General features: G+C 42.2%; 1 protein-coding gene across 2 annotated transcripts; it reads left to right on the forward strand.

Moving 5' to 3' along the window:
• The first annotated feature begins 905 nt into the window (after positions 1-905).
• LOC134442086 (mitochondrial glycine transporter A-like) lies at positions 906-10,612 on the forward strand. 2 transcript variants are annotated; one of them, XM_063192409.1, is made up of 9 exons: positions 906-1,088; positions 1,296-1,349; positions 1,748-1,884; positions 4,212-4,336; positions 6,194-6,278; positions 6,600-6,779; positions 7,561-7,729; positions 8,236-8,402; positions 9,564-10,612. In XM_063192409.1, exons 3-9 carry the CDS (start codon positions 1,870-1,872, stop codon positions 9,684-9,686), a joined length of 864 nt encoding a protein of 287 aa, XP_063048479.1. In that variant the 5' UTR covers positions 906-1,088; positions 1,296-1,349; positions 1,748-1,869; the 3' UTR covers positions 9,687-10,612. The 2 variants fall into 2 exon arrangements, with proteins under 2 accessions (XP_063048479.1, XP_063048480.1); XM_063192410.1 differs by lacking the exons at positions 906-1,088; positions 1,296-1,349 and having other exon boundaries at positions 1,469-1,884.
• Positions 10,613-13,139: the final 2,527 nt, after the last annotated feature.

Below are 13,139 nucleotides of genomic sequence, written 5' to 3' on the forward strand. Positions count from 1 at the left end.
GGCCAGCCAAGATGGGGGTCTTGTGGGTTTGTGAATAGAATAGTGTAGAGTAACATGTATTAATCCCGGTGGAAATGAAGGTGTCTAGTATAATGCATGAATGAATACACAATTAAACACTTTCTTGCACAACATGTTAAACATGTACTACACACTTGCATTCATTTGGCCATTGGCAGGTCTCACACGATGAAAAGTATAAGAGTGGGTCATCACGTGCCATAACTGAGTGGTACAGAGCGTAGATGAGCCGAATAGTCCAAAAATGAAGTCCACTCTGCATGGTCTAGATAAATATTTGCAGTAGCCAATAAGGTATGTCTTCACACTCTTTTTCTTATTGCAAACACAGGCGTGCTGCCTGCGATATGTGTACTAGATATCTAGAAATACTTTAGTGGTGGTCAGGGCCGGATTAGCGCTCAGTCTAGATATGGCTGCAGCCTAGGGCCCCACACCTAGGGGGCACAGCAACCCATATCTTGAGGGCACGGGCCATCTTAAGCCAGTGCAGGTAAAGGAATTATACAATACAATTGTTTTGGATAATATGTTACTATAATTGACAAAAAATGGTGGGACATATTTTTGAAGTTGTAAAACTTTTGCAATTTTAGTAGGGCCTATGAAAATATTTGTAATTTTGGATCTGAATAGATAAATGTGGGATTTAAGGAAGTGTGGTTTCTACAGATTGTCAAATTGTTGCCTCTGCATTTCATGTAGAAGTTATGACCTTTTCTTTAGGCCTACCTTGTGTTTACTAACATATTGGACAAAACTAGCTGACTGGCATTAAATATAGCTTTAGACTCGCGTGCCATGTTCTATTTGTGTCGCATGCCCTTCAGTTCACAATAAATGCACATTTCCAACGCCAGGGTGCTCCACTGCCAAAGGGAGGCAGTCCAGGCCAGAGTTTGCCCCTGCTTGAGACAATAGCCCCGTGAATGACAAGTTAAAACTGGTTCTCTGTTATATGCTGTCAGCCACGGGTTATCCCAGTCAGTATTGGAATCAGACGCGGCACAAGATCTACAGAGGCAACTGAGCTCGAGAGTATTCCTATCAATCAAAAAAGTTTTAAGGTCAGTAAAAGTCGTGTTGTATAATTGTCTTCTATTTGCCAGAACATTACGTGAAGTACTCTGCTTTTGGAGAATGAATAACTGCGTTACGTCAGGGCGCGCAACTACACTGGTTTCAGAATTGAGCTCAGTGGAATGCGTCGTTTCATTTGTAACCTAATTTTGAGAGTTTGTGAATGTCAAATTTCATCTTGGTTTTCTTTTTAGTCTCTACTATGTGATGCTTGCAGACTCAGTGACCACCACGCAACTGGGATACCGGTAAGATTTAAACTGATTCCGAGGGGGTTGTCAGTGAGATCACTGTAGCCTAGTTCATCTCTCAAAATCAGACTTACCAGTGCTATGCAGAACACATCAATTTAAAATAGTGCACGTGTCGTCATCCAGGTTGCGTGCTGCATAGGCTACAGTCTGCCTCTAATGGGCAAGATGCTGCCCTGAATATGTGATAGAGCTTAATCAGTAACGCACTGTTCAGTCCTGCCTCCTAATGCCCAACATTGTGTGAATCAGGTGATTACAGTGGGTAGTGGCAACGGAGTTGTAAGGCAGCTGCAGCCTAACTTGCGTCCTCATTTCTCTGTAGACCTTGGAATCGGATTGATTGTTGTAACAGTTGCTGAGATATTTTTTTTTTCTGTGGACATTTCTAATAGACATTACAGACATCTGCCCTGAGGAAAGACAGTGAAATACAGGAGGAGACAGTGAAACCCCACATCACTGCTGGTTTATATTAATTTATTTATTCGGAAGAAGATTACCTTTATTCTGGACCATGGAACTGGCCCTGGTGAGTATCTTAAATGATGGAAATGAAATTATTATGCAAAAGTGTGATTCACTAAACTTTTCTGAATGCCCAAATCATGCATTTCTCAAATTGTGTTTTGTCTCAAGTCTAATAGCATTCCTTTAAGTTTGGCTGCCCTGTTAATGTCACTGGTTCGCTTATAGTGCAGGCTAATGTCTTGACCCTGAATCAGTCCAGCTGATGTCAAGTTGCTGCAGGTCACTTTGACCTGAACATTACGTGAAGTACTCTGCTTTTGGAGAATGGAGTAGCCATTATGGAGTAGCCATTATGGTACTGTTTCCACGTAGCTGGATATTTTTATATGTGGATATTTTTTTCTCCTGGTTGCATTGGTTTTGCATTGGTTTTGGCCTTCCTTTTCCACATAGCAGATATTTAAAATCCAGGTATAAAAAGCAGGAGAAAAAAATATCCTGTTTAGGGGGCTGAAACGCATTTGTTACAATGGAGGATTTATTTTTATCCACATGTTGCGTTTACACCTCAACAGGAGAAAAAAATACCCTGCTAAAAAAATATCCTGCTACGTGGAAACAGCACCTATGACAACCAGTTTCTCAGTCTTTCCTTCAGTCAAACAATGCATAACTCACAACTCTAATTGCATGCATATTTAAAAGCCTTATTTATAATTTGTGTAGGCTACTGATTTACGTATTGGTGCTTTTGCAACATTTATATTGAGCCCCAAGGCAACAAAGCAATCATTTAACAACTCAATTCTAATCGCCTACAAAAGTTGGAGCACATGATTTTAGATGTGGAGCATGTCTTTGGCTCTATACTTTTGGCAACATTCTGAGTTCTTTAAAAGTAGCCTAAATTCCGACTCTGATCCAACAGCTTTAAAGGCTTCGTGGGTAAAAAAAAAAGGTGCCCACAGTCAGCCACATGTGCCCCACTCACGTGCCTGGCACGGTTTCAGGGGGGCTGCATGCCTCGTAAATCTTCCACGACTGACAGACCCCCTTTTGTGGCACTCTTAAAAAATGGGTCAGATTCCTTTCCGCACTGCCTTGAACGTGCCCCTACTCAAGAGCAGAGTCACTCCAAGACGCTCCCGCCAGCAGAAGTGCTACTGGCCTGGGGTGAGTTTCTCAAAAGAGAAGTTGTTAGCCTGTTAGCAACTTCGGTAGTTGCCAATGGGAAAATGCATTGAAAACAACAAAGTAGCTGATGTAGTTAGCAACTTTGGTTTTGGGAAATTCACCCCTGAGTTGCAGGGAGGCCAGGCAGACAGCCACAAGCCCTGTTGCCATAGCAATTTCTGTAATCGAGTCATGCCGAGCCTCTGTGGAGCAGAGATCCCATTGGTCAACGCGGAGTTGTGGCCAAATAACTCTCCCCTGTAGTACGCTTTGCTAGTAGGAAAGCTGTGTACTCGAGATAAGGGAGGAGAGAGGGAGGGTGAGAAATCAGAGAGAATGTCAATAGAAATGTGTAGACATATCACACAGACTAATAGTTGGAAGTTTTTATTGACATCAAAGACATTGTTTTGGTGACTCAGAATAACTTACTCCTAAGCAGGTCACTTGAAGCTTCACATTTGATATGAAATGAACTACATACCTTGTCTGTAACCTTGATTGAAGAGGAACAACTGTTGGCCAGATTATTTTCGTAGTGACCTACTTGGATCAAGCCACCAAGAGAAGGTCTATGCTTTACTCGTGTTTATGCCATGTGTGAAAGTGACAGTATAATATAGTTGTGATGTGGCGAAAGAGAAGAATGTGCTTTCACATAAATGCTGCCTTGTGTGTGTTTTTGAGTGCAGGGGAGAGGGGAGTGGTTGTTTACAATTCAAAGGAGCTGGAGGTGGGATTATGGGTAATCCTTGGGGGGGAAAAAACAAGCTTCCCGTAAAAAAAAACACAAACAGATCAACCACAATAACCGGACTACGCGTTTAAATGGTTGCGTTGATATTATATACTGTAGTAGGTTTTCAGAATAGTTGTTATCAACCTAAACAGGATTTCTCTTATGTTTAACATACATTGCACAACAACAAAACAAAACTGAATCACGTGCACTGTCCAGCCTAAACCTTGTTACTCCTAATTTGATGAGGCAGACTAAAATTGGCCCAGAATCCTCTGACAGCACGTCTTCTTCTAAACTACTAATCAAGAACGTGAGCACCAACTACACAGTGAAGATGTGAGTTAAGGGGTAGATAAGATGTTCCTGCTCTTCCTGATTCTTGTGCTCATGTAGTCTGCTCTTTCTCTCCACCCACCCCCAACCTCTCTCTCTTTTTCTCTCTCTCTCTCTCTCTCTCATTCTCTCTCCATCAGGCCCATCCTGCCATTAAGGCCTTCATGTGTGGCTCTCTGAGTGGCACCTGTTCCACTCTGCTCTTCCAGCCCCTGGACCTGGTCAAGACGCGTCTGCAGACCCTCAACTCCACTGTGCAGCCTGGGTGAGTCGACCACAACGTTTAACCATTTTCTCTGCAATCTATGACGGTGACAGTAACGAAAACATCACGGAAACATCACACAACGCTGTATAGGTCTATAGAGCGGTGTCAAAACTGTCCCAAGTTCTGTCCGACCTCGGCCTTTTGCTGCGCTGTGATTGGTCCAAACAGCTTTTGAGTGGGGGGGCTTAGCCAAAGGTGAATTAATCTCAGTCATCATGGGTAGACACAGTACTTCCCTACAAAGCGAAAAGGCAGTAACTGCACATAGTTCCAAAATCAGTAAAATGACTTTAAAATCATTATGTTGTCGCTTAAGTAGTTTCAGGTACGGTAGATTATTGACATGCGGCTGCTTTGTTACTCTATATTACCACAATCTTTGCAGGTGAATCATTTTTATTAATCTTTATATTTTGATATGTCATCATTAACCCCTTAGCACAGCACTGTGGCTCTCTGTAATGTCATAGCAATGTTGTTATGATGTAGTTAGGCATTTTCAGCAAGTGAATAGGGTCGCCGGCAACATCAGTGCAGTTACTGCCTTTTTGCTTTGTAGAGAAGATCGTTAATATGCATTATGCTTTCCTACATTATGATTTCCTACTTTCGGTCCTTCTGCGTCTTTTAGTGTCATGAAAAACTCAATATAAAAAGTTTGTACTATTATTATTATTTCATGACCTTACTGGGACACTGCCATCCCCTTACTGGGACACTGCCATCCCCTTACTGGGACGCTGCCATCCCCTTACTGGGACACTGCCATCCCCTTCACTTCATATGGTCCTTTAATTTGGTCACGTACAATGCTGTCAAGCTATGACTCACATCCGACAGACAGACGCACACACTGTCCTGTGCAGTCCATTGACTAGTATGCCATCAATGGTCCTCGCAGTCACTGCGTGTCCCCAGGCCAGGGATTGTGCGTATGTGCGCATGGGAGTACACGTGCAAAGATAGAGTAGTGACGACCGTTTGTGGTCTTCCCCTGAATGATTGTACAGCTTGTTTTTACTGATAACGATTAGAATGCCAGAGGAAGCCTTATCAAGAATTTAAGTCCAGGCTCATCTCTGATCAATGCATTTTGTGCTGTAAAGAGCAATAGGGGAGAGAACAGATTTTATAGGGACTGTTCACTACGTATAGATCGGATGACGCATGTTTCTTCATACTGTGTGCCTGTGTGAAAAAAAGCTTCAGCAAAGCCTTAATAACCCCTTAGCGCAGCACTGTGGCTCTCTGTAATGTCACAGCAATGTTGTTATGATGTAGTTAGGCATTTTCAGCAAGTGAATAGGGTCGCCGGCGACCCCAGCTGCAGTAAGAGGTTTTAACATCACTCAGAAACTAAGTGATTTCCAAACCGGCTTCAACAAAGAATTGTGCACTGTGCTCCTTATATTTCATTAGTATTTGCTAATCTTAATTTAGTAATCCCTGCAGAACATTGTCAAGCACAGCTGCCAATGGCATGCATGCCTACAATTCAGATCTACTTGTTGTCGGCAGTAGGCTAATCAATCAATCGATCAATACATTCCAATGATTTCCATTGCACACCTAATCTGCCAGAGGCAAACAAAGTCGTACAATTCAAAAGGGCACACTATTTTCAATATTACTTCTGGACAAAGGCCCTTCTACGTTCACTACACTCATTAGGAAATTAAATGATACACAGAGTATGCTTTTCTTAACGCCCACTTAATTGTTTTGTACAGTACAAACACAAAATGTTGTAGTTGTGAAGTATGTACATGTACATTTGTGGTCACACATGATTACCTTCATGAGCAATGTGTGTGTCTGATCTGATGTTGAAAACTTGTCCACTTTCACTTTCAGCTCTGCGAGGGTGGGAATGGTGACAGTGTTGCTCAGCGTGGTGAAGACGGACAAGCTCATTGGACTATGGAAAGGAGTGTCACCGGTGAGTCTCTTTCCCTTTTCCCTTTATTTTGGTATTGGGAAGTTTTTGGGAAAAAATGTCCATACTCATCATACCATCATCTCAACTGTTGTTAATACATTTCTGCGACCTGCTTAACCCCTTAGCATATAGCCTCAACAAAATGGAAATGGCCAAGTCTTAATAGAGTTACTTAAGACTCTGCATTGCCATAGAAATGTTGTTATGATGTAGTTGAGAGTTTTCAGCAAAGAGTTCATAGGCCCGCTGGCGGGCCCATCTGCAGTAAGAGGCTACATGTTCGATTTCAAATATTTGTGATTTTTTTTTCTCTCCATGCAGTCTTTCGTGCGCACCATCCCCGGTGTGGGGATCTACTTCAGCACCTACTTCACCTTCAAGCAGCACTTCCTCTCGGAGAAGGGCCCCGGGCCCCTGGAGGCCATGCTGCTGGGAGGGGGGGCCCGCGTGGTGGCAGGAGTCTGCATGCTGCCCGTGACCGTCATCAAAACGCGCTTCGAGGTGTGTGTGTGCACTTCAGATATATTTAGTATGTAGCTCTTTGAGTGCCATGGACTTGAAAACGAGTCTTTTCATAATGTATGGCACAGTGCCAAAGACTTGATATCAAGTCAATTGCGTTTTTTTAGGGGGGGTGGGGCCTAACACATTGATCTGGTATGTTTGTTGTTCACATGGACAAAGAAGTGAATTTTTATGGCTCTTGAAAAATGACTCAAACGTTAAAAAAAGCCTGGCAACCCCCCGGTCTGAATTTGAAAATGGCTGGCACTCAATGAGTTAACTGTGTTTTATATGTACTGCATACTGTATATCAGGAGCAGCGCTAAGGGGAAAAGTGAGGTTTGTAATCATTGGCTGTGTTTACATAGGCACTATTCCTATAAACAGATTAAATGTAATCGGTTTAAATGAAAGTATACTTAAGGAGATTATTTGGCTGTTTACATGATCCATATTTATTTATTTATTTTTTTTAATATATTTTGTAGGGGCTTTTCATGCCTTTATTGACAGGATAGTATGAGATGTTGACAGGAAATGAGTGGGAGAGAGATATGGGGGAGGATTGGGAAATGACCCCGTCCGGATTCAAACCGGGGTCCCCATGGGGCGGGCATGAAAGCCCAAATGTGGGGGGCTTAGCGCGCTGCGCCACAGCGCCCCCCAAACTGTATTTTTAAGGTGTAAAATGCTTATAAGTGTCTCTGATGATGAAGAAGATGATGCATTGCAGAGTACTGACGACTAACTGTGCACCTCCTGTGTGTTTTCCCTCCAGAGTGGGCGGTATAACTACAGCAGCGTGCTGGGGGCCCTGCGCAGCGTGTGCCAGACGGAGGGGCCCCGGGCCCTGTTCTCCGGCCTGGCCGCTACACTCCTCCGAGACGCCCCCTTCTCTGGCCTCTACCTCATGTTCTACAGCCAAAGCAAGAGCGCACTGCCAAAAGGTCAGTTGTTAGGAGCGAGTGACGGTATTGAAACAAATAGTTGCTAACTATGTTACCTACTTTGTTGTTTGCAATGCAATTCCTCATTGGCAACTACCCAAGTTGGTAACTGGCTAGCACCTACACTTTCGAGAAACGCACCCCTGATTATTACCATTATCACCATTACAATGATGACAGGCTCCAAGTAATAGAACAATAAAGTTATACCACTGTTGAGGGCAAGGTCTAGCTGCCATGAAATACTGATTTAATCCCTTGTTATATGTAATGTAATGTTAATCTTTATTTTTGATATCAATGTTTTATCAATGTTAATGTGTCCCTGGGCCATGTAAAGCATTAGTGTGGTTACAGCGGAAAACTACTTTTATTGCATAATGTAATTAGTGCTATCAATTGCCACATTTCATTTTTTATCCAGCAGTGATAGTAATACTTGCATCTTTTCGGTCACAAATGTCTAAAAATTAAACCCTTCATTTTTTTGGCCTTTCATTTTACAGAGATTAGTTTGTCACCTTATGCTCCACTGGGTAACTTCAGCTGTGGTATAGTGGCGGGGGTCTTGGCCTCCCTGGTCACGCAACCAGCAGATGTGGTCAAAACACACATGCAAGTCTGTCCCCATCTCTACAAGAGCACACCAGACGCCGTGTGCCTCATATACAAAGTGAGTCGTGTTTTGTGTGCCCCTTGAGCCGATAATAAAACACTATTATGTAAGTGTTTTGGCTTGTGCGTGTGCGTGTGCGTGTGTGCGTGTGTGTGTGTGTGTGTGTGTGTGTGTGTGTGTGTGTGTGTGTGTGTGTGTGTGTGTGTGTGTGTGTGTGTGTGTGTGTGTGTGTGTGCAGGCCTGATAGGATTCAGGCACTTTGCCTGATTTCAGGCTTGCCAGTATTTGTCTGAGAGAAACAAATTGGTACTACCCGGGGAAGATTTCATAGGAAAAGCTTGTCAATTCTGAGTCATTGTCAGGTTTAAAATGCAGACAGGTGACATAAGCAAAGTTCAGATAGGTCTACCCTAGGAAGATTTATTAGAGAAAGCTTGTCAATTAATGTCAATTCATGGTCATGTTTCAAATGAGGGAAATCCAGCCACATAAGGGACTAGGAAATCTAGATTTTATTGTCAATTAATGAAACCTAAGGTAAACACCATGCCAATATAATACTTGAGTAATGTGATAGCTTCATTGAATCGAATGGTAAAAATAATGAGCCATACTCAAAGTAACAAAAGTTAAGACTGATTTTCTGTATCAGAATGTATCCTTTATGGCTTTGGCTACCCGTACACCTTATCTTTTCTTTGGCCTACATCTGTATAACTTGCTGCATCTTCACTTATTTTGGTTACATCAGAGTATCTGAAATTACCTCTTTGCCAAAGAGTTGGATGGTTTGCTGTGTATTGTAGCATTTATACAATGTGCCTGTTTCTCTGCCTAGAAACATGGACAGTTATATCTTTTGTGTATCTAAAATTGCCTCTTGATCTGTCCTGGACAAAGGCTTTAACTGTATTAAAGTATTCAACGTTGCCTCTTCCTCTGCCCAAGAACATGTGCCGCTTTGTTTACTGAGAATCTAAACCTGACCTTGTCTCTTTCCAGGAACATGTATATCATTTTGGTTGTAGTAGTCTCATAGTGTGTGCCGTTCCACCAGTGCAGCTCTGTAGTAGACTTAACTACCATAGAACTACACTAGGCCTACTACAACATCACACAATTTGTCACTTTATCCGTTCTGGTAATGGCAACTTTATTGCAGGGGTTCATTTCTTAACAGATCAAGTATTTAATTTGCCTGTTTATTTCTCTGCACAGGAACATGGTGTGCAGGGCTTCTTCCGCGGCGCGGTGCCCCGCTGTCTGAGGCGGACCATGATGGCAGCCATGGCCTGGACTGTATACGAGCAGCTCATGGCCCATTTCGGCCTCAAGTCCTAAATACGGGACACACACACACATTACCACAGAATGCAGAAGGACTCATTAAAGAACGAGCAAGTGGAAGGAAAATGGAGAAGTTGGACCGCTTTTTTTTTTTTTTTTGGTCTTTTACGACTTTATTGATGATAGGACAGTGTGAGAGGTGGACAGGATGCGAATGGGGAGAGTGATGTGGAGCGGTTGGCAAATGACCCGGGCCAGGAATCGAACCCGGGTCGACCACATGGCAGACGAGTGCCCTACCGGTTGGCCACAGCAGGGCCAAAAGGCCGGTTATTTTTTAATAAGGACTGAGATGTTGGTCAGATGTGAAGAGTGCTGTGTTCAGGCTGATCTGGCAGCCTGCCATGTTACCAAGCCGAACGATGGCGTGACTGTCAGTTTTTGTCATTGACGGACAGTGGAATTGATGGTTCACATAGAATGTTTGTCACTATACTGAATATGAAGGTTGAACTGCCATTGACTGCTGGTCTTTAGGTGAGCATTTCACCTCAGCTTTAAATGTGACTATTTGAAAACTTGATGTTTTGTGTTTCAAACCAATGTGACATGATCTTAACCTGGGATGCTGATGTGATCATTGCACTAACACTGTATTGTATCGTAGATGTCACTCTTTTCAGCAGACCATGTAAGCTACTATAGATGTTGAAAGTAGACCAACATGTGATATTCCATGCGCACAATGTAAAGTAGTTTTTCCTGGTTTAATGCACTTTAAAATCTAGGTAATAGGATAATTGTTGAGGTCTTTTTGTATTGATATTGCAGTATTAAGTTATGCGCCGTTCACACAACTAAATTATGCCTTCATAAAAAATGTGAAGTTTTTCTATGGTTAATATTTTAACATGAAAGTATTGCACACCTTTCTTGTATCTTTCCCTTTTATATGAAACTGCATTAATAAAAAAACTTTGAATGAACTGTAACCTATCTTACTTTACGCGTACTGGCAAACAGGGCAGCCGACAGAGGGGGACAAAGGGGTATGTCGTGCCAGGCCCAGGGAGAAGAGATAGGGGTCCCAGAATTGGGTCCCTATTACATTGTATGTGTATTGGGTAGGGGGCCCTTTCAGATGACTTTGTCCCGGGCCCAGCAAAAGCGGTCAGCGGCCCTGCTGGCAAAAGGCACCATTGCAAACATTTAAGTTGGCAAGTACAACAAAATATGTCCTGTGTTCTGGTGATCAATTTGCACAACACGGGAATACTTGTGGAATGAGAAATGAGGAAGTGAGTGGAAAGATCTATCTTCCTTCCACGTTCCATCACAACATTTGCATACGTCATTAAAAAGTCAATACAGTCGTGGTCGTATAGTTCTGTTCTCTACAAGTTATAGATTTGTGGTTGTATATTTCTGTGATTTCTAGGTCCGCGGTTGTTACAAGACCCATACATCCTAGTTCTTGGGAACGGGACCAAGGTAGTACGTATGTATTCTATGAAGAGATGTAAAGGAAGGAACTGTCCACTTCAACCACAATTACTATCTCAGATGAGAAAGAGGGAGCAACAAATTCCTTTTTATATACAGCAGACTAAATATTAAGATGTTAATGCTTTTTCATTTTGAATAAGAAACAAATTGTTCACTCTGAAAATGACTATCTATAGACCAGGGCAGAATGGCAGAGGACGCGCATATCTCTGCAGACAACCCTAGGAGATAAGGAAAGAGAACAGGGTGGTGCTAAAATGTGGGCTAAGTGGTAATAAACTCAGTCCAGGGAAGAGGAGATGGCTTCATGTAAATGTACTCAAACTGTCCCAGATTTAGGATCTCAGCATGCGGAATAGGGTGAAGACATCACTGAAATTGGACAGAAGTTCATTGTCATCTTCATCACTTGATAGACATGTTTCGTCCATTTTTGTTTTTCATCCAAACAATTAACTTTCCTATCTACTTTACAGGGCAAAAGTTGCGTAACGGTCAGGTAGACATGATGACTAAGGTGTGTGTGTGTGTGTGTGTGTGTGTGTGTGTGTGTGTGTGTGTGTGTGTAAGTGTGTGTGTGTGTGTGTGCACGCACACGCGTGCGTGCGTGCGAGCATGCATGTGTGTGACCTATGAATAGCTAATGTCAGTAATCAGTTAACTTTGGGGTTAAGACAGGCCACTTGCCCTCCGCATGCAGAGTAAAAGTTGGCCTGACAGCAAACTGGGTCTTAGTGATTTTACTAGACTCAATAGTGTCACGATCACCTTATCTCCAAACAACACAAAAAGGAAAGAAAGGCACAGTGCAGAGGTGTATAAAGTAGATGTAGGCTACCGTGTCTATCTCACAAGGGACAGTGAAATCCCTGGTGAATAAACAATGGATAGTGTACCTATGTTGTAATTACATCAGTAAATGTGATGATACACTAGGGAACATGTTGAGCAACACTTGGGAAACCTTACTGTAAGATTTTATGTGGACAGTTTATGACTACAACAACATTATCGGGAGAAATTGTATCAGACGTATTTTATTCATTTTAATTGGAAAATTAGGAGCCAATAATGTTGTTGCCCAACAAACGTTGCCCAAAAGGTTGCCCTGTGTGTCATCACCTTAGGGGTACTTAAAAACGATTACTAAAGCAAAAGCTATACTTCAGATTAATGATCAATCCTGAGACAATATATTATACAGCAGTGTATTATATTATTTATATATTGTAATATTGTTGTCATACAGTACATAATATTGTTTAAGTATTGTCTTCCCAACTCACATTTAACACACATTTAGAGAGACATTGTGTAGAGAAGGCCTATCGTGTCATTCAGTGTCATCTGGTGTAGAGTATGTCCTTTAAGAAAAAAGGTGTTTTTCTGTTTAGGACAAAAGGTGTTTTTCTTCATCAACTCTTGTAAACTAACTGTCCTAAGGTTTGTTTCTCAAATTTGCTCTGCCCCTAAGCACATATTGAATGTTCTGACAAAGAACTTTGGATCTCTTGACAAACAACGTTGCGGCACAGGAGAAGTCTTTAACCTGGAAGTCGCCGTCTCCACCATTGTCTTAATATGGTCTCTTTCTTAATATGGGCTCTACATTCCTGTCCACTCCTGTCTTAATATGGTCCACTCGTCCGTCAGTGACATTGGTTTCCAGCTCACAACACAAGCACAAAGCGCCCTCTAGTGTGGGAGAATGTTTGTCGCTTCGATGAAGTTTAGTTCCAAAAACAGGGTAAAGGTAATTGGCCCACTTGTGTGTTCGTTAGGATGTGAATTCTCCAATGAAAACAACTATATTGTACTCTATGTATGTTGTTCTTTTTTTGCAGTTGGACCATGCATGGTTTTCATGTTCAAAACAGCATTGCACTGGAACTGCAGGAAGGCAGTTTGTGGTGATATTGCAGTCAAATGGTAGTTTTTATACTGCAGTATATCAGCTTTTCCATCACGGACAAAACAAAACATCAATAAAAATGATTCAAA

This window comes from Engraulis encrasicolus, chromosome 2 (genome assembly GCF_034702125.1).
Source record: "Engraulis encrasicolus isolate BLACKSEA-1 chromosome 2, IST_EnEncr_1.0, whole genome shotgun sequence".
Lineage (NCBI taxonomy): Eukaryota > Metazoa > Chordata > Actinopteri > Clupeiformes > Engraulidae > Engraulis > Engraulis encrasicolus.